This window comes from Cladosporium halotolerans, assembly GCF_011745625.1.
Source record: "Cladosporium halotolerans strain TM138-S3 chromosome Unknown Sca4, whole genome shotgun sequence".
Classification (NCBI taxonomy): domain Eukaryota; kingdom Fungi; phylum Ascomycota; class Dothideomycetes; order Cladosporiales; family Cladosporiaceae; genus Cladosporium; species Cladosporium halotolerans.
The window spans coordinates 625,824-649,866 of record NW_027191455.1 but is presented as its reverse complement, the minus strand read 5'-3'; the positions used below and the strand labels follow the sequence as shown (position 1 = coordinate 649,866).

Genomic DNA, 24,043 nt, shown 5'->3' with positions numbered 1-24,043 from the left:
GCCCTCGCATCTCCGGGCTGAATTCCGTCGTCAAAGCCACGCCCTGTCGGATTGGCTTTTCCCCAGGCCTTCGAATCCAACCGCCGGCCCGCCTGCCTTCCTCTTTCCCTCATCGCGCCGCTTTTTCTGCTCCACTCGCCTAATCGCCCAGCCCCGATCCGCATTTGCCGAACCGCGTGCGTTAGCACCGCCAGCCAATATGCGCGCTCCATGACGCGAAGAAAATTGACCGCACTCTCCCGCCAGAATGGGCCCTTGAAGCCGAGACGGCATCGCGGCCTCTGCACGTGGGTCTGGGTGCGATTATACCTTTCGCCATGACTGTGCGGCTGCATGATCAGCATGTTACCGTATATATAGACACCGCCACTCCCTGTATCGATATTTTCTCTGCTCCAGGTGAAAAGAACGAGTCTCTCTTGCCTGCGCAGCAGCCCTCTCAGCTCCAGCTCGCTGCCCTGTCTATGTCAGGCCCCTCAGCCGGTCTCGCAGGCGCGGAGAAGAAGACCCTTCGCTTCAGAACGACTCCCTCCGGTGGCGGATGAGCGCCGAAACCAAAGGCAGCACGCCAGGACTAACAACAACACCCGCTACGCGCCCCCGCAACAACAGCGCCAGCCTCTCGCTGCACCCCGTGTCCTCGCCGCAGACCGCCGCCGCGGTCCTCGACACGGAGAAAGCATGCGCGCCACGCCGGCCTCGCGCCTCCGGGCCCCGGGCAGATGAGCACGACGACGACAACGACAACGACAACGATGACTTCCCTCAGGACAGCACCGGCCGGCCGAAGGACGACATCGAGTACCCCGAGGGCGGCCTGCGGGCCTGGCTCGTGGTCTTCGGGTCCTTCTGCGGTATGACGGCGGGGTTCGGGTACATGAACACGATTGGAATTTTCCACGCGTATCTCGGCAGCCACCAGCTCGAGAGCTACGGCGAGCAGGCGATCGGCTGGATTTTCTCGGTCTACGTCTTTCTGGCCTTCTTCTGCGGCGTGCAGGTCGGGCCGGTGTTCGATGCGCATGGGCCGAGGTGGATTTTGGCCGCGGGCACCGTCTGTCTGCTGCTGAGTGCGTTTTTGATGGCGGAGTGTACTGGTGAGTCCTCTTTGCGGTGCGATGAATTCTGGTCGAGATCTGAATGCTGACCGTGGTGAAACAGAATACTGGCACTTCATGCTCGTCTTCGGCGTCCTGGGAGGCGTCGGCACCTCTCTCATCTTCACGCCTGCCATCTCAGCCATCGGCCACTGGTTCATGGTCAAGCGCGCCAACGCCACCGGCATCGCAGCCGCCGGCGGGTCCGTAGGAGGCATCATCTTCCCTCTGATGCTCCAGCAACTCTACCCCCAACTCGGCTGGGCCTGGGCCAGCCGCATCCTCGGCTTCATCTTCATCGCGCTCCTCGCCTTCGCCAACCTCCTGATCCGCTCCCGCCTGCCGCCCAAGCCCGGCGGCAGCGTGCTCCCGGACTTCACCATCTTCCGCGACGTGCCCTTCCTCATGTGCACGCTCGGCACTTTCTTCCTGGAGTACGGCCTCTTCGTGCCCATCACCTACCTGGCCTCCTACACCCTCCGCACGGGCGCGACGAGCGACGCCTTCGCCTACCAGATCATCGCGATCTTCAACGCAGGCTCGTCCCTCGGCCGCTGGCTGCCGGGCTACTTCGCCGACATCCTCGGCCGCTACAACACGATGCTGCTCATGGTCGCGCTGTGCATGCTGTCGTCCGCCGCGCTCTGGCTGCCGGCCACGGTCCTCTCGGAGCTCGCCTCCACGCGGCCCGCCGTCATCGAAGGCCTGACCATCACCTACTGCGTGCTCATGGGCTTCGCGAGCGGCAGCAACATCAGCCTGACGCCCGTCTGCGTCGGCATGCTGTGCGACACGCAGGAGTACGGCCGCTACTACGCCACCTGCTACACGATCGTCAGCTTCGGCACCCTGACGGGCATCCCGATCTGCGGCGCCATCATCAGCGCAAGCGGAGGCGCGTACTGGGGCGTCGCGCTGTGGACCGCGCTGTGCTATGTGTTGGCTTTCGGGTGCTTTGCTGCCACGCGGGTTATGAAGGTTGGGTGGCGGGTGAGGGCGTTTTATTGAGTGGGGGAGGCGGTGGTGGGAGGGTGGGTGGGTTCGGTGGATGGAGTGCCGGGTCGGAGGACGCTTTCGTGTAGATTTGATCGTGATTTTTGGCGAGAATGTGAGGTTGGATTTGGTGTGCCGTTCTGGACAAGCGGCTCGGAGGAGAGAGCTGGCGCGAGCGGAGGATTCAACATGCCTTCGCATTTTTGCTTCGAGATCTATACATGTGCAGAAAATGGGATGAATGCGACTCTGCAAAAACATACTTTTGATCAGTTGAGCGGCGCGCCGCGCGCACCTGGTGCATGTGATGAATTGCCCATGAGACGCCGAGGGAGGACGCTCGAGGATGATCGCAACCTCACAGTGGCCGCAGACGGTCCGAGGGGCGTGTCGAGCGGGCCCATGCTGTGAGTCTGCCATGGCGGGGTCGGGCTTGCACTTCGTTAACCTCACCTCACGGGATTTTGGGCTGTGTGGGAGAGAGGTCCAGCTGTCGCGAAAGCGGGCTTTGGAGGGGACGACAGGAGACGAGAGCGGTGAGGGGGACGGCAATGAGAGGAGAAGACAGAGGTGTTGCACAATGGTTTTACATTTTCGTCGCTTGTCAACAGCGGCTTACTCTACAGACCGGTCGGTGAAGACCATAGTACAGAGGATGCGCGATACAAGCTTTGCGGTGGGAAGAAAGGAAAAGCGCCGTGCCATCTCCGAAAACGCCAGTGACCAAGAGCCAAGGTCAGAAACAAACGGTGACCGGGTATCATTCCCAATACAACAATCCAGAAACGCCGCATCAGAATATTACAAGGCGTGCAGGCGTGATGGTGGTACAGGGTGATGGTGGTACCTGGCGGTGGCATGTCAGTGAGGACTTCAGCTGAGTGATGGACAGAGGAGGGGATACGTACAGTCTATTCGGTTTCAGTCTTGACCTTCTTGCCCTTGCCCTTGCCAGAGCCGCTGCCAGTGGAGGCGGCCGGGGAGTTGGCCTGCGGCGGGCAGAAGACGGCCTCCGGGACGCCGGTGGAGTGCGGCTCATAGAACTGGTTGAAGAGGTCCTCGGTCATGTCGGGATTGTCGCGCATGATCTTCTTCTTGAGCTTCTCCTTGAGAGCCGTCTGAGCCTTCATTTCGTTGACGGTGGCCTGCAAGACGAGAGCCTCGCTGCGACCCATGCCCTCGCAGCCCGGGACCTGGGCGGCCAGACGGTCGAAGCCCTGACGAATGGCCTGACGACGCTTCTGCTCAGACAGAATGTGATTCTGCTTCTTCTCAGCATCAGTCAGGCGAGGACGGTCGTTGGCGGAACCGCCGGTCGGAGTGGTGCGCTGGTTGTTAGAGGAAGCCATTGCGATGGTGGTGGAATTGCTGAGTGATAGGGTGGTGTTTGGGGTTGGGTGGGAGCAAAGACGCAGGCGGGGTTTTATGTCGCGGCTCGGCTGGCGGAGGCTTGAGCTGTGCCGTCTGGTCTGTAGAAAGCAAGTTAGCACGTCTGGTACTGCTGTACACGAGAGAAGAGAAAAACGGACAGCAGCGTGAGCAAGTGGTCTTGGTTTGGGAAGTGAAAGCGGAGGGCGGGGACGAGGAATTTATATGCCGCCGGGCGACCGAGAGTGAGCGTGACCTGGTGAACTCTTGGCGCTGCAGCTGACCAGCTAAACAGGTTTTTGGGAGATTTGGAGTGGAATTTGGAGTGAAGTGAAGTGAGAAATGAGTGAATCAAGGTCACACGCACCTGCGCAGCACGTACATGCAAACGAACGATTTCCTAACTGGGCTTTCCAATAAAGCTATGGGCGTCAATGTTGAGTCAGCCGGGAGGCACGTAGGAGTGATTTGATGTAATGTTGCAATCGTGTCGTTGCATCGAGAGGGCACGGTGCTCTCTCATGGGGTCGAGCGAGGCTTGCTCACATGGATACATGCTCAAACGAGCGCATCGGAGTCACCAGACTGCTCAACGCCATGATGCCGCGCATGTGGTCGGTTGATACCGGTCCTCCGCCTCCACGCACTCGTCGCCATCAGCAAGAGGTGAGGTTGCGGACTGCGTGGCGCGGGTCGGGCCGGGCTTGGAGACGGCGGGCGCTGGGTGGTGGTTGCATGGCGCGAGGCCTGAAACACGGGCGGCGGTACGGGCGTGGCTTTGCCCCTGCTCTGCCAGTGACGTGCCTTCCTGCGTCGCTGCTGTTTGATTGACGGACGTGCCCTGGCCCAGTCTAGCAATGTTGGCGTAGCGTAGCGCTGCGACGAGTGAACCACCTGTGCTGCACCACCACCACGACTGTGTCCTGCTCGTCTTCCTCGCACTTCTACACCTCTGTTCACCCTTCGCCTGCTGGCACTGCAGTGTCGCCGCGTCCCACAGCCCGCTCCCTATCGCGGCCTGCTCCTCTGTCGATCGTCACCCCACTTGCGATTCCCCGGACCCTCGCAGAATGAAGTGAGCTGGCACACACCATCGTATCGCAACACCAGTATACTCTCCCCGTGCGATCCCAGGTGCCAAAATGGCCTCCTCCGCTCGCACGTCGGTGAACAGCAAGCGAGCCAACTCTCGGCCTGCCGCCTCCAGAGACCTTCGCCGCAACATATCCTACGCCAAACCCCCCATCAGCGACAATGAGGCGTACACGTACGCCCTTCGCGTCGCGTTCCTGTCATATCTCCTTCAGCCACGCCAGAAGCGTGTCCAGCATGTCGCGAATACAAGCAAGCCCATTCAGCGGAGCTCCACCAGCATCCAGGACATGGTCAAGGACTTCAGCCTGATCCGAGACTCAAAGAGCACAAGATTTCCACACGCGTTTATGGGTGCCTTGGACAAGCGTATCACGAAGGTTTTAGTTGGTCAGGAGAAGATGCCGGAGTACAGCGATGCACTAGTCAAGAGAACGTTTGCCGCGTTTTTGAACGAGTTCAAGAACCCAACTTTCAGGAAATCGATGGAGAAGGACCGGAGGGTGGAGGATCTGCTTCTGATCTTCTTCTCAAAGGCAACATCGGAGCTGCAAAAGGGCAAGGCGCCGGACGATGACAGCTGGAAGATGATGGTGGACCGTCACGTTGCACTGTTCGTGAGGTTGATCAGCAACGTGCTCAAGAACAACGATTGGGCGAGGGAAAGACCTGAGCTGAGCAGCAGGCTACATACTTTGGAGACCAAGCTCCTGCAGCACGATCAGGATTTGGCAGACGCGAATCATCGGGCAGGTGGACAAGGTGGACAGAGCGTCGAGGTCGAGGTTCCGAGGAGCTACGAGGTTAGGGACATGCCACTAGTCATCCGCGTCTGTCGCATATTCGCAATTCCCACTGCCCAGGCCCAAAACGATATCAATGCGCACAAGGAAGAGTGGACCGAGACTGCTGCCCTGAAAGATTTGAAGGAGTACCAGAACCATCTCATGCTGAGCACGAAAGCAACGCTCACCCAAGGTGATTTTGACACGGAGGAAGCTTTCGAGTCATGGCGAAAAGGAGAAACGGGTGACCTCAGTCAAATGATGCTGGCCATCATTCAGTCAAACCCAGAACTTGCCAAAAGCAGTACCAGCGGTGCACTACCGGCTTTCAAACCTTCTGCCAGTGTGCAAGCCGAAATCGAGTCTTCCGATGGGAGCAGGCCACATAGTATTGAAGGTGCTTCAAGCTACATGATCGACCAGCCTGTCGATCTCAGCAGCTTGAATCTGGGAGGCAATTCGCCGCGGGACTCAAGAAGTGCGTCTGTGGACGGCGCAGAAGCAAAGTTCACATTCATTCCTCTAGACGCACGAGCGTACTATCGTCATATCTTGCAAGTCGCTCTTACTCACGACATGAAAGACGAGGATCTTGAGCCCTCATCTGTTTCGGAGGATGCTACTGAGATCAAGCTGTTGAGTCTCCAAAGCACGGAGTTGCTCAATGAAGTTGGGCTACGATGGCGCATACCGTTTTCCACGCGGCTGGTACTCTTCCTGGATGTTGTCAAGGACAAGTTTCTTGCGCAGGACGCCAGTCTGGAAACACTCGACGCCGCGTTCCTCTTCGTGAAAGAGCCTCCGCCTGAGCCTTCAAAGAAAGGCAAGTCTGCTCCCGCTCTACAAGCGCAAGCCAATATGTTCGACCGCGGCAAGTGGACTACTTACGATCAGTCGGTGTGGCAAAAGGCGCTCTCAGCATTGCACGATGCTCTGTTACGCGAACTTTTCACTCTGTTTGGAAATTGCTACGAAAGCAAACCGCCGAGCATTGGAGTTGTTCTATATGTCATTGATACGCATCTGTACGAAGATCCTCTCTTCTCCACAACGCCAGAAGAGCTAGACGGGTTCACGAACTCCCTGATCGAATCACTTCGTCAGAAGGCTCGGGACAAGTATGGAGAGATCTTGTCCAAGCATGTTCCCGAGCAAGCCGATGAATGGGAGTTCGCTCATATCATCAAGCTTGGCTCAGCTGTCGTCAACTTGTCTGAGAAGATCCAGAAGCGCTACAGGAAGAACCCGGAGGTCATGGGTGCCAACCCGTTGTCCATCCTGGTCGAGGAGATCCTCCCTAGCTTTGCAGAAGACGCGAGGGCACTCGTCAGTCGCATCATGGAAATGTCAAAGTCGAAAGAGGAGGATGTGCCGATTCAGGATGGCTTTGATCTGTACAAGGAATTGGTCTCAATCCGGCAGGTCCACGCAAGTGCGTTGCCCGGCCGCGATTTCGGTTTCCACATTGAGGGCTTGCTTCAAGAATTTGTCTGGCGATGGATCGCTGCCACCGACACGAAGATCCTGGACTGGATTGAAGGCGCGCTGGCTCAGGACGATTTCAAGGTTCGCACGGCCCACGAGGGCAACATCGCCACTGATGACGAGCGACACAGTCAAAGCCCCATTGACGTCTTCCGCATCTTCAACCAGAGCATTGAGCAGATTGTCAAGTTGGAATGGGATGATGATCTACAGTACGCTAAGTTCATGACAGCCACCGGCAAAAGCATTGGTGCTGGCGTGGCACGCTACTGCGAGTTGATGGAGCGCAGGTTTGTCGCCGAGATGGACAGGCAGACACCGGAGCAGGAAGAGGCGGCGCAGCGGACACAGAAAGAGAAATGGGTTGCGATGGCGCGCGACGCCTGGAATCAGAAAGAGAAGGTCGAACCGTTTCAATTTTTGCCGGAGAGTCTTGTGAAGCTCAATAACATTGAGTACGCAACTAACCAGCTGGATAAGCTACAGCATGAGATCAACGTCGATGCTTGCGCTGAGGTGATCCAACGCCGGGATCCGCCACCGCCAAGGATGCGAGGAAACAAGTATGTCTTCACGATCAAGATCATTGAGGCAGAGGATCTCAAGGCAGGAGACATGAACGGGTTGAGCGATCCGTACGTGGTCTTGGGTGATGAATACCAGAAGCGACTGGCGAAGACCAGGACCGTCTACGGAAACCTTAACCCTCGCTGGGATGAGAGCGTCGACATTATCACCACCGGCCCGCTCAATGTCATTGCAACTGTCTGGGATTGGGATGCGCTCGGCGATCACGACTGCCTTGGCCGCACCAGCTTGAAGCTGGACCCGAGTCACTTCAACGACTTCATGCCTCGCGAGTATTGGCTTGACCTTGACACCCAGGGTCGCCTGCTGGTCCGCGTCAGCATGGAAGGCGAACGCGACGACATCCAATTCTACTTTGGAAAGGCTTTCAGGACACTCAAGCGTACCGAACGCGACATGACGCGCAAGATCACCGACAAGCTCAGCGCATACATCCACCAATGTCTGTCGCGCCGCACACTTCGTGCTTTGACTGCGCAGAATATCAACGTACAGGTCACTGCCGGTTTGAACTCGATGAAAGGCTACTGGTCCAAGATGTCGGGCCGGCCAACTTCCATGGCTGCCGTGCCGACCCCATCTACTGCTCCGTCGCAGCTTGATGTCAACAACGCTTTGAAGCCACTGTTGACCTACTTTGATGACAACTTCGCAATTATGAAGCAGACCCTCACTGACAGCGCCATGGTCATGGTTATGACGAGATTGTGGAAAGAAGTCCTGGTGACTCTGGAGGGCTTGCTCGTTCCGCCGTTGAGCGACAAGATCAGCTCACAGCGTCCGCTCACTTTGCAGGAAGTCGATGTGGTCTACAAATGGCTGCAGGTATGTCCATGACGGATTTTCTTTCAGATACACAACCCGGATGCTAACGATCACAGATCCTGTTTGACTTCTTCCATGCTGTCGACGAAGAGACCAGCGAAGTCCTCGGCGTACCGCTTGACGTCCTCAAGTCACCCAAATACCACGACCTACAAAACCTCAACTTCTTCTACTTCGAGACTACCGACAACCTCATCCGCACCTCCGAAGCGATGGCCACCGCCACCGCCGCCCGCCAGCAAGAAGCCGCGGCGCGCCTCAACCGACTCTCCGCTCCGCCCACGTTCGGCAACATCGGCGGCGCAGCCAACAGCAGCATCTTCGCCGCCCTGCCAACCAGACGCTCCAAGAGCATCATGATGAGCCGCAACCTGGGCACCATGAAGAAGGCCAAGGAAGAGAAGCGGAAGGAGATCCAGGCCGACCCGAACGACGACATGATCCTGCGCATCCTGCGCATGCGGCCCGAGGCCGAGCGCTACCTCCGCGACCGCAGCAGGCAGAAGGAGAGGCTGGCGGCCGCTGCGGCGGCGGAGCTGATCGTCAGGCAGAGTCTGCAGGCTGGTAAGGGCGGGATCGGGATGATCGGAAGGGGAGCTAGTATTGTGCGCTGAGTGTTGGGTGTTGCTTGCTTGCTTGCTTGCTTTTGGTTCACGAGATTGGCGGCGGGAACGAAACGGGCATTTTCTTTTCTTACGACTCTCCCGAGTTGGCGGGAGTTGCAGTGGCGTTCGGACTGGATATACCATTGCTTATGATTTCCACGTGAGCATGTGGCGGGCGTCGGGAGGTGGTTTTTAGCGGCATAGATTTACCCCTTTTTCCCTTTCTGAAGCTTTTTGTTTGTGGTTTTCTTGTCACGGCCTTTGTTTCGGATCGCAGAATGACATAATGTAGGCATCTACGAGGATTATCTAGAATGAACATGAGATTGGAGCTGGAGACGCGGAATATTCAACCGCTTTTCATTAGACTACAGTACAAGGAGAATACAGCATGTCAGCTTGCGCCAACCTGCTTCGCCAGAGCCCCTAGAGAGATGCACTTTTCTGCCTCTGCCCCGTCACAAAGTCTCGTTCATATTCCGCCTCCGCCACTGCCTGAGTTCCTTGTGACAATATCCCATCAGCCTCGCCAGCTGAGCTCTCGGATTCCTCTCACGAGAGTCCATACGGGACAATCTGTTGAACTTCCCAGAGCTTCCGTGGTAGTAGTGCAGCTTCTCCGTCATGAGCTCCGCCAGGCCCCTGACTTCCAGCTTGATCGTCCAGAGGAGGCCGAAGGCGAAGGCGAAGCGCCGCTTCAGGAGCACGCGGCCTTGGTAGTATCTTTCACGGCTGGCGTATTCCCAGTCAATCACGACCTGGCGCACGCGCTCGACTTGCTCTTCGGTGACCCAGCTGTCGTGCCACCCGCGCTTGCTGCTGAGGCGGAAGGTGTTTTCCGACCAGAAGGCGGTGTACGAGGCGCGGAGCGGTTGCCTGGGCCGATTCGAGATCTATCGCGCGGTCGTGGATGGCGGCGAAGACGTGCTCGTAGATGTTGTTGGGGAGCTCGGGTGGGAGTCTGAAGGTGTGTGCGCCGACCTGCGGATTCATCGCTGCTGTGAGACGGGGTAGTTGAGGCGCTAGTTGATGTGTTTGGTCGACTGCTGTGGGTTGTGCGCTGTGCTTGCGCATGGGCATGTAGTGAGTGATGCGGTGCGGGGCGTACATGCTGTCGAGCGTAGCGATAGGTGAGCTATTGCTTCGCCACAAGCAAGCGAGATTCCAGCAGTTGACTTTGTGAAAGTTCACTGTAGGTTTTGCTATCAAGTTACCTCGATTGCGAGCTGCAGATCTAGTGAGTGAGAGCTTCACAACTGGGAAATGCTGCATCCGAGCAAGACAGCGAATCATGCAGCCCCCTTAGAGATGACATGCATCAAAATCGGACTTACCTGGGCTGAATCCTCACAGATGTTACACATATACTCTCACGTTTCACGGCATGGAGACGGCCGGTTGTCATACCACCTTTGATTACCACAGGACCAGCATTGGCCCCCGATCAAGTCTTCAATGTCCATGTGCTTCTCAATCGTATGGTCCTCAAGCAAATTGCTAGTAACTTCCCTCGTTACGGTCGAGGTGCCTCGTCCAAAAGAACATTGGCGTGCGTACGAATCATCATGTCTTCAAGCCACGCGGCTGCCATTGATGGGCTTGGGCGTGTGCGGCGATCGAATCTCATATTCCTTGCATCTGCAGGTTCGGACAAAATGAGACACCCAATTGTCGTACTGATTTATGCTAGCTTAGCAAAGAGATTTCGGGACCTTGCACCATGTGATCGCATGTTTGAAACCGCGAGCGCTATCAGTCGATACGTTCGTTGGGTAGGACCGCTACCACATTGCCTGCATCATCACCTCAGGTAATACAATTTATAGGTACTCAATTGATTTTACTTGACGAAATTGCTCATGATCTTCGAACTTCCGTGATCCAGATTGAGATAGGGCCCATGGACCCAGGAGTAGGAAGTGCGGGACGCAAGTCAGGCATTTGTGGCTAGTTTAGACTTTCATGGTGGGCTGTGGACTTTCTTGCGAACAGATATTCATGACCACCACAGGCATTCCATGGCACCAGTCGAGTGTATGGGGGTTGCTTTACGATGGATCAGATGGATCTGGAGGCGTGAGGCGAAGTGCTTCAGGATCGGCAAATCCTCGGATGATTCCGACCCTCGGCTCTAAGAATTTCCTAGAGGAACGAGAACTGGGCTACTCTTTTGCAACACAACTCTCCGCCCGCACTTGATCCAGAAGAAGTTGCAAGCATGTCGTCCATGCGCAATGCCGTTCAGCGGCGCAACCACAAAGAGCGAGCGCAACCACTGGAGCGCCAAAAATGGGGCTTGCTCGAAAAACGCAAGGACTACTCTCTCCGAGCGAAGGACCACAACCAGAAAAAGCGCAAGCTCAATGCGCTCAAGGCCAAGGCGGCCGACAGGAACGAGGATGAATTCTACTTTGGGATGATGAACAGCTCGACCAAGAATGGTGTTAAAGTCGCAAAGCGAGGCGCGGAGAACAGTGGTGGCGGCGGAAAGAGTTTGAGCATGGACGTCGTGAAGTTGATGAAGACTCAGGACGTGGCATACCTCAGAACAGTGCTGCAGAGCACAAGGAAAGAGATTGCAAGGCTGGAGCAGGAGGTCACTGCGCTGGAGAACGGTGTCAAGATCGGCGCTTCTTTTGGGAAGAACAGGATCGTCTTTGGAGATGAGGGTGAAGAGCTCGATCCCCGGGATGAGGACATGGATGGTTTTGACGATATGGACGAATTTGCTGGCTTCGATGGTCTGGAAGGCATGGAACCACTGGACGGACTGGACGACCTCGACGGGCCAGACACAGACATGTCAGATGCGCCTGAAGAGAAAGCTGAGCCCAAGCCTACAACCAAGGAAGAAAAGGCAGCAAGAGCAGCAGCCAAGCGCAAGAAGCATCACATAGAGACGAGGCGCAACAAGCTTGGGGCTGCGAAAGACCGCGAGGAAGATCTCTCGACTGCGCTACGGGAGCTCGAGGATCAAAGAGTGCAAATGAACGGCAAGAAAGGCGGCGTTAACAAGAGCGGTACAAAGTTCAAGGTCCGTCAGCGTGTGAAATGATTGCATGTAGTGCATTTTCCGCACCGCTTAAAAATGGGACCTATGAACATCCACCGTCACGCCAAATGGACCTTGGCCTGTCGCAGTTGATCTTGCATCCACTTGGCGGTTTTCCGGCACCGCAGTTTCCAAGGCGCCTCGGCCCGCTCTGCGATGAATACACGATTGCTACCAAATCCCTCGTGGTCTCATCGAAGCAGACGCAGCAGCCTCGGTATTGGTTACATGACCCAGCAGACGACCAGTGACATTAAAGTGGGATACGGAAGACTCCATACGAAATACCCTTCCGCGACAAAGCTCATTCATAACCGGTCCTTGCCTTCGCATCCTCGACGTCCTGCTCATCCGGGAAATCTCTCAACCAATCCTGAAATCGATCGATCGGCATTGCCAGCAAACCAGCGAGCGACTCTGCATAGAACTCTGTTGGGGCAGCAGGATGACTGCGGGTGGGCACAATGTTCTTGGTGCGCTTGAAGCTCTTAGCAAGCCTCTCGCTCTCTTCGCGAGACAGGAGCTTCTCAAGTCGAGGCATGTCCTCGTCCTTTTCGTGTTCGATGTGGTGGTGGAGGTTCTCGAGGAGGGTCTCGAGCAGCGGCAAGAACTTGGAGTCGATAGGGGACATATCCTGCAGTTCATAGAGAGTGTTCTTGACCTGTTTACGAAGGTCAACATACCACGGACTAGCTAGAACAATAAGATACCCACTGCTTGATGTTGCTCCTTGTCTGTCTTCGATAGTCGAACACCTTCCTCTCCCAGATGTTTTTCCATGGCCGGATAGAGTGTCAATTCTTCGCTGATGGCGTGCCTTGCGACAGTCCATGTCAGTTGATTCCGCCACCGGACTTTCTCGGCATCGTCTGTGGCGGTCTTTAGGTAGTCCGCATACTCGTCGAAAGAGTGATGGTCAGCAGCGATCGCGTCGGAGATTGTTTCGCCCATCGTCGTTTGTGAGAAGACTATTGTTTTGAAGAAAAGCTTGGTGAATGAAGATTGACCGAAGTAGCAAGATTGTTGTCCTGATAATTCCGCAAGGGATCTATATAAAGCCGTACACTCTTTTCCTTGTTTCATACATCATATGTAACGAGCGACGTCTCGTTGCAGCCAATCGCGCTCTCTGCAAAAGTCAATTACGCATGCTACGGCACGCAACTCCGTGCCGACAGCGGCCATGTGGGCGAATGAAACCATCCCGCATTGATCAGCGACGCTAGAAGAATGGCCCGATCTCATCGATGGGGACGAGATCTGGGGTTAATCAATTCCCACCTTTCCCCTACATGTGACCTCAGGATCGTTTGGTAATTGATGCACAGGTAGGTGTTCCTTCAATTCGTTATTGACGTTCAGCTATACTTCTTACCCTTTGCAAGTTACAGGCACGATCGCCCTCTTTCAACTTGAATCGCAGTGCCTGTGGGCTATAAACAAAAAGACGGGCTTTCTCCGAGCCAGCAAGCATGTGCAATTCCCTGCCTCCTCCTTGTCATTCCATTAGCTTTTCTCACACGCATCGCTCATTATGCGTCTCAAGAACAAGCAGCAGCTCAGTGCATGCCGTAGCAGGCAGTCTCCACGCTCAAATAACAATGAAGCGCATCCCGACCACGATGTCCTCCTCGTGGAACTCTCCTCCACGAGCTTTCTCAACTTGTCTCTGGGCCATACCTTCGGCGTAGGTGACCACACTGCCTTTGCACAGATCCGGAATCTGAAAGTCTTTCAGGGCCTCCTCTGCCGTTTTCTCGTTTGGATTCCAGCGGAGCCTGGTTCTGTTTGCGCCAGAAACATGGCCTTGGGCGGCGAGTCGGGTTGGCGAATCCAGAGTAGGGCTGGTGACCTGGTCCTGTGGTGCGAAATCGGCTATCGTAGCCTCAGCATGGCTGTGTACACCGTCCTGTGAGGCGGACTGGGTCGCTGCGGCAGTAAAGGGGTTTTGGAAATAGCCACACGGTGTCGAGGACTCTGGTGCGATAAGAGCGGGGTCAAGGACCGGCGACTTCTCGCTGCTCCCATCAAGCGTCGGGTCTGAAAGAGCCGAGCGGACTCCACCGGGGTACGAATTCTCGACAGAGAATGGAATTGGCGAGTTGGCCAAAGCATTCGCTCTGGTATTTCTGACCGTTCGATCCGGCAAGGTGAGCCAAGATGTGGAGGGCCTGCGCTGAGCGCCTGCCAGCGACTCTCGCTCAACTACTGCGCCATCTAGCTTACTTGTGTTGACGGCCGAAGAAGATTTCTGCATATCATTCTCCTGCGCGCCATCAAGCGCACCCATGATGTTCTCCTCCACAAAGCGAACTTGCTTGCGAGGGGGCATTGGCACGCTGTCTGGTGGAGCATCATCCATCTGAAGGGCCTTCTTGATGATGTTTAGAGTCTCTGGATCGAGGTCATCCTGCATATCGTCCAATACATCGCGCCGTCTCTGGGTCGACATCTTCAGCATGTCACCAAGCCGCTGTCTCAGAGTACGAGTGCCTTTCGTGCGGCCTTGGGAGCCCTCGTATTTATGAATTCCATTTTTGACGACAGCGCCTTCAAGCACGTCACGGTAAGCTTGAGTGGCGCGTTTGTACATGCTTCGTGGTGTTTGCGGGCTCGGTGGATGGCACGGCTGCTGGGGTTGCGTAGGAGCAGTTTCGGTCATGAAAGACGGTACCGGGAGGCTGCAGGAAGTAAGGTCGTCGCACTCCATTGTGATTTCGCCATCGAGCTCACGGTAAGGTCCTAGACCTTCCAAAATAGGTGCATGTTCGCTGAAAGTGTTGTCTTCCATGCGAGTCGGTCCGAAAATGTAACTCGTCTCTGGTCCATATTTACAGCCCCTTCCAGCCGTGATGAGCAAGTCAACCACCGCAAATTTGGTGTGGCCCTTCAAGTCTTCAGGTAGGTCCATGTGAGACAGCGCGATGAGGTATTGCGCGGAGATGGGGCGCTGCTGAAACACATCGGTGCCGCGAGCAGTGGCCTCTTGCTGCAAACCAGCGCTGATCTCAGACCAGCGTAGATCAGCCTGTCCATCGTCTTTGTCAAGCACTTTTGTCGGCACGTAGACCCATGGCTTCTCGCTTTGACGATGGAATCTGGTTCCACTGAACTGGAAGAAGCCACCTCGTTTCCCGTATCGCCCACATATGCGGCGCAGATTCTCGTAGCTGACTTCGACCAGTTGGCCATTCAAGTAAACCTCGAACTTGAGGTCTTTGCGAGAGAGGGGACTATGATCTTTTCCACGCTCGAGAAACTTCGTACAATCGACGGAAAGATCCAGTGCAAGTGGGCCATCAGGGGCGCGCTGAGAAGAAGTGGTTTGCTCTTTGATTGACCTAGAAATTAACTCGGAACCTGCGGAGGTTGTCAATCTCTCAAATTGCCTCATGTGCATGGTTGACTTACCTTTACCACGCTTGTTGGCGCTCGCTTGGTCGTTATTCCTCGTGCTGTTACCAGCTTGGCTGTCTTTGATCTCGCGCTGTCGAATGCTCGATCGCTTACGCTTTGAAAGGTTTCCATCCTCTAAGGTACCATTGGTGGCATCGGAGGGATCGAGGTCGGCCTGCAGTTGCTTCTCGAGATCCAGAGTACGTACACGAATTGCAGAACTCAAGTTTTTGCAAGCACTCTCGGTGTCGGTCTCCTGCTGTAGAAAGGTCTGTACCCGCTGCTCCGCTTCTTCCTTGTCCCTAGCCACAACCACGAAAAGGATCATGTCCTCATTATCGCCCACAAATTGCATGACATTGGTACTCACTTTTCCGTCAGCATTGCCACACGGACGCTCGCGTAGCGTACGACCATTGGCAAGCTGGAGCTTGATGCGGTCAGCATCGTCCTGCTGGTCTGAGCCCATGCGTAACTTGATGCCATCGGAAAGGGTGGTGTTGAGTTCAGACACCGACAGTGAGGCGCTAATGCCGAGGGACTTGTATGTCGGCATCCAGCTGAACGCGGCGGACCGCTTTTCGCACACCTGTTGAAGGCAGGCGTGATGGAGTAGTGGTATAGAGGTCTGGAGGAAATGAGGCAAGATCCCAGGGATTCAATGTCAGTGACTTCAAGTCTTGTCAGGGTTGATTTGTTTGTGTACGATCAAGGTGAGAACGCGCTGCGCGGCAACTCCGCTTAAGAGACGCCCACGATAAGGCGCCGTGCAAGCCTCTAACGAGCACCTCACCAGTGGGGCCGGCTAACTTCAACTCGTCGAGCGCCTTTTCCAGGCGCGCCGACCCTGTGTCGAATCAACGTAACGTCCATGAGGCTTGCCAGAGCTTTCCAATGACATTGCGACCAGTAGACCGTTCCTTCCACCAATTCAACAAGCCGGTATGAGGGGAATCGTGTCGAGATTCACTTGTCGCTGCCCTTGTGTGGCGTGAGAGCAGCACAAAGACCTCGGAACCGACATCAGGACCGATAACCTCATCGCGACAGGCAAATGCAGGTGCCATGTTGTACCCATCTCGGCTGGGTACTCACCACCATAGGTTCCTTCATAGCTTCCGAGGGCACACCGCACGGTGGAAGGCCAATTTCATCAAAACCCCAGGTCTGAACGACTTGCGGTGTCGCCTAGCACATTTTCGCCGACAAAGCTGAGGTCCTGGTCGATCAAGAAACCTGGATTTGGAGAGGGCCTAGCGAAGCAACAGATTGGCATGTGCATAACGCCGAATGGCCGCTTCGCCATCGAGCTCAAGTGCGGCCCTCGGTGACGATCCCAATGTTAGGCGTATCCAGACTGTCCCCTAGCTCAACCATTGTGCGATCATATACTCTCGCGATCTGCATTTCCCAGCTCTCCTCCTCCTGTCCAGAAGCGTACGGGCCGTCGCCCTCCAAAATCAGCTCGCCTTCAAGGTCATCTTCGCGATCCGTTTCCATTTTGGAGCCGGCATCTTCTTCGTCCGACGCGTCCGCCTCTTCCATTTCTCCAGACTTGAGACTGTCCATCACGCTTCTCCTAGTCCTCTCAACCAAGCTTCGAATCCTCACTTTCTCCGTCCCGCTAACGCCACGTCTGTTTTCGAAACCAGGCAGTCTTTCTCCGCTCTCAACATCCTTTCCTTGCAGCAAACTAGCAAACGCATGATCCAGCTTCGCCAATAATCGGAACAATTGTTTCGGGTTGGCAGGCATTCCAGCAATGACCGTCGTCATGAGCAGTGCCAGATTAATTAGATACGGAATCTGAAGCCCTGGAGTGCCGCTCACCCAAACCACGCCGACGAGATTTTCTAGATCTTTGCACGCTTCGCGCATGCTCTTGTAGCCTTTGACACTGTCCCAGATAGCAGCGGCGTCTTTCTCCGCGTCCTCGCCGTTGGTAGACGGTGTCTCACGCTTGGCGAAGCGCCTCTGGATGTGAAGGATACGGTCGTCCACGTAGCGAATGAAAGCACTTTCTTTGTTTCCACCAGGCTTCAAAGGTGTTGACCGAGGATGTGGCAGCTCGGCATGGGCATTAGTGACAGACGAAGTCACTGAAGAAGGAGGGGGCGATAGAAAGCCCCCAGCCTGTGCCTGTGGTGGCGAGGACATGTCGGCGCTGCAAAGCCTGGTTCTTCACAAGTAAAGTGGTTGCGCTGAAGAAGAGTTGTTTCTACACATGTAACGATCACTATCACAAACGCGAATCATGCATTTCGCGCGCATGTGTAAGCGATTCTCAACAGCCCTGTCCTGGTGAAGCTGACGTGACGTTCGATGAAGTCCAGCCTGAGGCTTGGCACTTCACAGTGCAAGGTACTTTCATGAATGGCCAACCGAGTTGAAGGGCTCACAGCCGCGGAACAACTGTTGTTTCGCGATGCAATGAAGCTGAAAAGGACTGGAAATGCACGTGAAGAATGCGGCAATTGAAGAATGATATTCATATTGGGGTATCACATAAAATCTGGATCCGCATCCGTAGCTAATCTTTCCTTACTATCATCACTTCCCATCTTGCCTGTTCGTCGTTTCAAAGCTGTCCGATTCCAAGTAGCTCCACTCGGGGATTTCCTTGATCCGCTTCCACATTTCCTTCTCCAGCTTGTTCGCTGCTTTAGCGTAGGGCGTGTTCTCTGCATTGTAACGCTTGCAATTCCGCACAATAAGCAGCACATCCTTGACAAAGTCTTCCACCACTTCATACTGGTCCTTCTCAAGCTTTTGCTCCATGGTCCCAAGATCCATAGGCTCTTTGATTACCTCGTAATAATCGTGCACTTCGTCCTTGTTCACAGGTGCCAAGAAAGGCCATGAAGCTGACGATGTCTGCAGGGCGTTGAGAAGGCTCATGAAGAGGCTGTGGGAGGGATTGCGGCGCGGTTGTCGAGCCAGTGCATCCATATCAGGACTCCAGCCAGTGGCTTTGATGGCATCAATGGTTAGTGGATCTATCGCCGGAATAGGCTCGCCTGGTTTGAGCTTTTTCCATTGCGCGGGAGGATAGTGTGTCGTGTAGCTGGCGCTGTTCGCACTGATTTTGGCATGAACGGCAGCTTTCTGTTTCAACAGCAAGCGTCCGGACTCTAGATAGCGGATCTTGGGCAGCATAGAGCACTGCATGATGGTACCGCCCTCGTAATCTTTGATGTAGCCCATCCATTTAGGCTTGTCGAGCGTGATTTCCTTGGTGAAGCCTTGTTTCTTGAAGTAGCCGATGGCGTAATTGTCGGCGTATGTGAGAAAATGCATCACATCGCTCGAGGCGCGGACATAATCTTTCAGGTGACACATCAAATGAGCACCATATCCTTTCACTTGCTGGTCACTGCTAATAGCACAGAACACAATCTCAGCAAATTGTCGCCCTTTAAAGGGTCGGTATGTGATTCCTCCCACAACTTCTCCAGGCAAGCCGGAGCTTTCAGCAAAGCTTCCAGTAGGCGGGCGCTTCACGATTGCAATGCTCAGATGTGTCCTGTCATATACCAATCTTGCAATGTAATCCTTCGGCATTTTGGGTAGCTGTTTCTGGAAGATGCATTTGAGACCGGTGAGGATGATCGAAGAGTGAGGCTTGCCATCATTGTTGACTACGCAGAAAGAGATGTCGCCGTTGCGCTCCTCTAGCACAGCAGGCTTTTCAGGGAAAGGAATGGCAGGTCTGTATTCAAAGGTGGTGCCGTTTGCTCCATTCGTGCCGTTGGTGCCATTGGTCTCGTCCTCCTCCTCCTTCGGTGGAGGGAGCTCAGGTTCGGGGGAAGTCGAAGGTTTGATTCGTTTCGCGTCATGACCGTTCGTGTCGCCGTTCAGATCAGCTTCGGCTTTCCTCTTAGGTGCTACAGAGATACGCAATTAGTATTGACTGGCACTAATCGGCGTTTACCTGCGACGGCGGAGCGTTCGCTCGACGCGCCGTGTCGCATGTTGGTTGGTGCTATTGCGCAATTGCAAGATAATGGAGACTACTCACCCTCGTCTGCTAGCGCCCCTTGGGCCATACTTGTTGCAGAATGCTGTGGTAATGTGCTGGGTGTGTGTTGCGATTAGACCTCTTAACTCGCTCGGAGGCCGACTTCGCGATGATGGCTTTGGCCAGCTGCGGAGCGTCACTCGATGGGATGTGCGGAAGCCACGCCGTTGACACGTGAATACTGGTGCCTGAGGCCAGTATGCGGCTTTCCAGAAGCCGAGCTCCAGCTGTTCAATGGCTGCATGTCCGTGAAGCCTCACTGCTGCTCTGTTGACAAGGAGACATCATCCACTCTCTGAACCAATACGTTGCCTTGCAATTTCGACGAGCACTCCATGTCTTCCACGCCTCTTCAGGATCTTTGGGACGCCTCGGCGAGCCAGCCCTTTGCTCCCACAATCGACAAGTCTCAGCAGTTCACCGTCGGCTTCGGTCTACTGTTCGCGGCTCTCCTGTTCACTGGCCTCTTTGGCCTGAGTAAGTACTTCAGATGCTTGTCTCTCGGTCGCGACGGCGTACTGATAATTTTGCAGACAACAGTCTCAAGAATCTTCCCCTGTATGCCGTCCCGGCTTCTCTAACTTTCGGCTTCGGTGCTGTCTACATGATCTGTGCCGTCGGCGTCTACGTGTAAAACATCCACTCTTACAACCTTTACGATACCCTACAATTCCCTAGCGACCATTTCAGCATCTGCCCAGCATGGCTGCCGATTCAATCCTCTTCACTGCCGTTTCCTCTTCGGCCCGCCAACTTCTTCAACTTCTTCGCTGTATATCGTTCACCAGCAAGGCACACGTTCGCATTGCCCCAGAAGGGCTGCGCATTACCACAGAAGATGGCAGCGTCATGGAGGCTTTCATCTTCTTAGAAAGATCACTCTTCACAAATTACAAATACAACCAGCTCCAACCTGCATCCTCCCAGGATGATCCTCCAGAACCACCTCATTTCCAAGTCTCTCTTACTTCTCTCCTGGAAACACTCAACATCTTCACCCTCTCTGATCCGAATGCTACCAAGCGCCCGGATGCTTCAGACGCATTCGCTGCTCATCGCCTTGGTCGACACGCGGGCCTCGACGCTTTCACGTCACACACCGCTGGCATCTGCACCTTATCCTATTCTGGCGAAGGCAACCCTCTCAGCGTCCACATGACCGAAACAGGCGTTACAACTACCTGCGACCTAACAACTTACGACCCCGACAGCAGCGAAGAAATTCCGTTTGCGCGCGACACCATCGCGCTGAAGACTATCATGCGCTCGGTCAGCCTCCTGGACGCCATCACGGAGCTCTCATCCCTGAACCCGCCATCGGTCACAATCACCGCCACGCCGTCGTCGTCCTCGCACTCTACCCTGTCATTCTCTGTGACCGGCTCGCTGGGCTCAGCGACAGTCGATTTCAGCACGTCCACGCCCTCGGAAACTCCGATCCTAGAGACGTACACTTGCCACCGCAAGACAACCGCGAGCTACACTTTCTCCCTGCTGAAAGCCGCGCAGCGTGCTATGGCAACTGCGACGAAGGTTTCGCTGCGCATTGACGAAGAGGGCGTGTTGAACTTGCAGTTTCTGGTCGATATGGAGGCCGCCGGCGGAGGCACAGGGCACACGTTCGTGGAGTTCCGGGTAGTTCCCCTGGTTGAGGACGAGAATGAGGAGGGAGATGAGAGCGACGAGGAGTAATGGGCCTGTGTGTGTGAAGTCTAGCTAGCCATTGTACCGGTACTTTGAGTGATCTGTGTGCTTCATACTCCAGTGTCAGAGCCATTGAGCCTTGCCTGGCACATTCAACAAGAGCACCGCCATTCGCCCGTGTGCGAGGAAGCACATGGAAGTCTTTACTCTGTGTAATCGCTGTGCGGATGCAATCCTGCGTTTCAACGCGAGCATTTGCGCGTAACGGGCTAATACCCAGCGTCGGCGACGCGTCTGTGCTGGAAAGGTCGGACGATGGGTTCCGTAGGGTTAGGGTTGGGGTTAGGCCGCCATGCTGCATTTGCTCGTCTCTTTTTGTTCACCAGCACTGTTATCTACATTTAATTGTTTTATGCATTTTCTTGATATGTGTCAAATACCTAACGTTGGCCTGGCTTGCCTGTTGCACGCGGGTAGGTCGTCACGGTGTTTCGTGATCGTTGAACTCCACGCTATAGCTGACGAACTTCACAAATCTCGAAACATAATGACGTCCACTTCTCACCCACAACATGGCCGTAGAAAGCAAATACAGATGTTCAGCTTGTATATGTGAAGTTGAATATCGTCCATCATTTTCTAAGAATAATTTCTCTTCAATTCGCTGCTATTTTCCGTGAGATCAGAGGGCGCGAACGAAGACTTCAAGCGGTATGACCCCATTTCAGATTACAGACATCACTCTCGATTGATAGGACACAGAAACCAAAATGGCAAGTCCCTCAAACTTGGAAGTATGACACGAGGAAAGCTAATGCATGCCACTTTCATTACAAGTTCATATGTGTGCGTGTCTCATCAAGAACCATCTCTCTGCGAATCCGACTAAACAACACTTCAGATCTTAACCTCGCTAGGGATGCTGATCTCGAGAATCTCCACACCCTTCTGCAGCTCGCTCTTGCTCGGCATCTTGCCCCTTCTCATCAGCTCAGCCGATTGGGTCATGTAAGGGTCCCTCATCATGCTGGCAACAGCCACGACCTCGTCGCCCTTGGTGTAGAACGCGGTCCAGCTCTGCTTGCCCTCGCTGACATCCGTCGTGCCGTGAATGATGACGTCGTCCCAGCCGTGCGGTGTGTTGCCGCAGTAGCGCACCTGGCCGCCAGCGGCGGACCAGAAGACGGGGATGAAGTGCTTGTGCTCGGCGCCGTTGGAGTTGATCGTGAGCGCGACGCTGCGGCCGGCGTTCTGCGCCACGTCCCAGTGCTCGATGCGCACGGGCTTGCCGTTGCCCGACGGGCCGTGGTAGGGGAAGGTTGCGATGTCGCCTATGGCGAAGGCATCAGAGACGCCGGGGACCTGGAACTTCTCGTTGACGGAGATGGAGCCGTCTTTCTCGAGCTGCACGGCGGAATTGTCGCGGAGGTAATCGGTGGAGGGGCGGATGCCGACGCCCTCGACGACGAGGTCGGCCTCGAGCGAGGTGCCGTCCTTGAGCTGCACGGCGCCGATCTTGGACTTGTCGGAGCTGCTAGGGGTGCCCTTCTCGACGGAGGCGGAGAGCTTGAATTTCGCGCCGTTCTTCTCGAGCAGCTTGCGGAAGATGCTGCCGATTTCCTTGCCCATGACGCCCTGCATAGGCTCCTCCTCCATGCCGACGATGGTAACGTCATGCTTCATGCCAGCGAGTGCGTTGCCGACCTCCATGCCGATGAAGCTGCTGCCGACGATGACGATCTTCTTGCCGCCGTCCTGGCCAGCAGCGTTCATGATCGCCTGGGCGTCGGGCAGCGAACGGATGAGGAACACGTTGCCGAGATCACCCTTCAGGCCCTCCATTGGCAGATACTTAGGGATACCACCAGATGCGAGGATGAGCTTGGAGTAGCTGAATGATTTACCATCTTCGGACGTGACAGTCTTGCCCTTGAAGTCAACAGACTTGACGGACTTGCCAGTCACGAGCTCAACGTCACCCTCCTTGTAGAAGTCTTCGCTGCGCCAGGCGATCTTGGAGAGGTCTGTGATCAGAGCCTTGGAAAGCTTGGTCCTGTCGATGGGCTGGTAGGGCTCGGACGAAATGACTGTGATCTTGCCCGAGTATCCGCCACCCCTCAGGCCTTCAATGGCACCGAGAGCACCGCTTCCACCACCAACGATCACGGTGTGTTCTTGAGATTTTGCAGAGCACTTGATGTTCAGCTTTCTCCTTCCGGCCTTGAGAGCAGACTCTTCACCCGAAATGTAGACACCGCCGTCCTTTTGTACGACTTTGAACTTAGCCAGCGGATCGAGAGCCGGAGCGTCTTCAACGTCGCCGGTTGAGATCTTGAAGCAGGCACCGTGCCACGGGCAGGTGATACGGCCGTCACCAGTGACAACACCTTTCATCAGAGGAGCTCCGTAATGGGTGCAGTTGGGCGACATGGCGTGCAGGCCATCTTGGGCCTTGACAAGCAGCACCTTGCCGCCCTCGACGCCCTCGACTTCACATTCCTGCTTTTGTCCGTTCTTCAGGTCGACACTGGTCAGGCCCTTCAGCTTGAACTCGGACGCCATGATGCGTGTAGTGGTAGAGAAGCAGGCGCTTTGAAAGTACAGACGGGGAGCTTGCCTCGCGATGGGTTGACGGAAGAGGGATGTTGCGTGACGGAGTGAGGGGAACATGGAAGGACGAGTGGTGGGGGAGAGGAAGGGAAGCTGCAGGTCACCTTGGAGGCTACGGACTTACTTACGGCCTTTACGCGACGATGCAATGCAGCATGGCTGGACGATGGAGCTTCGGCAGGCCGGCGACAAAACATCGACGTCAACACCGCCGGCCAATGATGCGGTCATCGCGGCTTGCTGACCGGCAAGCTGACTGCACAGCTCCGTGTGCTTGCTGATTGGCTGCGAGCGTTCTTGCAGCCTGAGGCTTGCCAACTCCTAAAAGCGTCGACTTGGCTGCTGAGGCACGAGACGCGAGGTCTCAAGCACTCATCACAGAATAGCCACGGTAGGGACTTAGTATTTCGACCGGGGACATCGAGGCTTGCTGAAGTACACCATAGTTAAGTTGCAGCGCCTGAGATTGATAACGAAAATTGATG

General features: G+C 55.2%; 11 protein-coding genes across 11 annotated transcripts; 5 read left to right on the top strand and 6 right to left on the bottom strand.

Annotated features, from left to right (window-relative positions):
• The first annotated feature begins 97 nt into the window (after positions 1-97).
• On the top strand, positions 98-2,130 carry WHR41_01693 (uncharacterized protein). Its single transcript, XM_069370299.1, has 2 exons — positions 98-1,097; positions 1,162-2,130. The coding sequence occupies exons 1-2, from the start codon at positions 542-544 to the stop codon at positions 2,103-2,105; spliced, it is 1,500 nt and encodes a 499-aa protein (XP_069232822.1). The 5' UTR covers positions 98-541; the 3' UTR covers positions 2,106-2,130.
• Positions 2,131-2,661: 531 nt separating this feature from the next.
• Positions 2,662-4,087, bottom strand: WHR41_01692 (uncharacterized protein). Its single transcript, XM_069370298.1, has 3 exons — positions 3,620-4,087; positions 3,002-3,559; positions 2,662-2,937 (listed from the first exon to the last, which is right to left on the bottom strand). The coding sequence occupies exon 2, from the start codon at positions 3,437-3,439 to the stop codon at positions 3,002-3,004; it is 438 nt and encodes a 145-aa protein (XP_069232821.1). The 5' UTR covers positions 3,440-3,559; positions 3,620-4,087; the 3' UTR covers positions 2,662-2,937.
• A 513-nt stretch (positions 4,088-4,600) lies between these two features.
• On the top strand, positions 4,601-9,241 carry WHR41_01691 (uncharacterized protein; the record flags this gene model as incomplete). Its single annotated transcript, XM_069370297.1, has 2 exons — positions 4,601-8,233; positions 8,290-9,241. The coding sequence occupies 2 exons, from the start codon at positions 4,601-4,603 to the stop codon at positions 8,845-8,847; spliced, it is 4,191 nt and encodes a 1,396-aa protein (XP_069232820.1). The 3' UTR covers positions 8,848-9,241.
• Positions 9,242-11,056: 1,815 nt separating this feature from the next.
• WHR41_01690 (uncharacterized protein) lies at positions 11,057-11,893 on the top strand (the record flags this gene model as incomplete). The annotated part of the gene is made up of 1 exon (XM_069370296.1): positions 11,057-11,893. The coding sequence occupies one exon, from the start codon at positions 11,057-11,059 to the stop codon at positions 11,891-11,893; it is 837 nt and encodes a 278-aa protein (XP_069232819.1).
• Positions 11,894-12,194: 301 nt separating this feature from the next.
• WHR41_01689 (uncharacterized protein) lies at positions 12,195-12,841 on the bottom strand (the record flags this gene model as incomplete). Its single annotated transcript, XM_069370295.1, has 2 exons — positions 12,195-12,551; positions 12,605-12,841. 2 exons carry the CDS (start codon positions 12,839-12,841, stop codon positions 12,195-12,197), a joined length of 594 nt encoding a protein of 197 aa, XP_069232603.1.
• A 366-nt stretch (positions 12,842-13,207) lies between these two features.
• WHR41_01688 (uncharacterized protein) lies at positions 13,208-15,842 on the bottom strand (the record flags this gene model as incomplete). The annotated part of the gene is made up of 2 exons (XM_069370294.1): positions 13,208-15,250; positions 15,302-15,842. The coding sequence occupies 2 exons, from the start codon at positions 15,840-15,842 to the stop codon at positions 13,482-13,484; spliced, it is 2,310 nt and encodes a 769-aa protein (XP_069232604.1). The 3' UTR covers positions 13,208-13,481.
• Positions 15,843-16,597: 755 nt separating this feature from the next.
• On the bottom strand, positions 16,598-17,443 carry WHR41_01687 (uncharacterized protein; the record flags this gene model as incomplete). Its single annotated transcript, XM_069370293.1, has 1 exon — positions 16,598-17,443. The coding sequence occupies one exon, from the start codon at positions 17,441-17,443 to the stop codon at positions 16,598-16,600; it is 846 nt and encodes a 281-aa protein (XP_069232595.1).
• A 309-nt stretch (positions 17,444-17,752) lies between these two features.
• WHR41_01686 (uncharacterized protein) lies at positions 17,753-19,410 on the bottom strand. The gene is made up of 2 exons (XM_069370292.1): positions 19,305-19,410; positions 17,753-19,170 (listed from the first exon to the last, which is right to left on the bottom strand). The coding sequence occupies exons 1-2, from the start codon at positions 19,330-19,332 to the stop codon at positions 17,837-17,839; spliced, it is 1,362 nt and encodes a 453-aa protein (XP_069232596.1). The 5' UTR covers positions 19,333-19,410; the 3' UTR covers positions 17,753-17,836.
• Positions 19,411-19,560: 150 nt separating this feature from the next.
• WHR41_01685 (uncharacterized protein) lies at positions 19,561-19,938 on the top strand (the record flags this gene model as incomplete). The annotated part of the gene is made up of 2 exons (XM_069370291.1): positions 19,561-19,781; positions 19,838-19,938. The coding sequence occupies exons 1-2, from the start codon at positions 19,640-19,642 to the stop codon at positions 19,936-19,938; spliced, it is 243 nt and encodes an 80-aa protein (XP_069232597.1). The 5' UTR covers positions 19,561-19,639.
• Positions 19,939-20,006: 68 nt separating this feature from the next.
• Positions 20,007-20,996, top strand: WHR41_01684 (uncharacterized protein; the record flags this gene model as incomplete). Its single annotated transcript, XM_069370290.1, has 1 exon — positions 20,007-20,996. One exon carries the CDS (start codon positions 20,007-20,009, stop codon positions 20,994-20,996), a length of 990 nt encoding a protein of 329 aa, XP_069232598.1.
• An 849-nt stretch (positions 20,997-21,845) lies between these two features.
• WHR41_01683 (uncharacterized protein) lies at positions 21,846-23,510 on the bottom strand (the record flags this gene model as incomplete). Its single annotated transcript, XM_069370289.1, has 1 exon — positions 21,846-23,510. The coding sequence occupies one exon, from the start codon at positions 23,508-23,510 to the stop codon at positions 21,846-21,848; it is 1,665 nt and encodes a 554-aa protein (XP_069232599.1).
• Between the last annotated feature and the right edge of the window lie 533 nt (positions 23,511-24,043).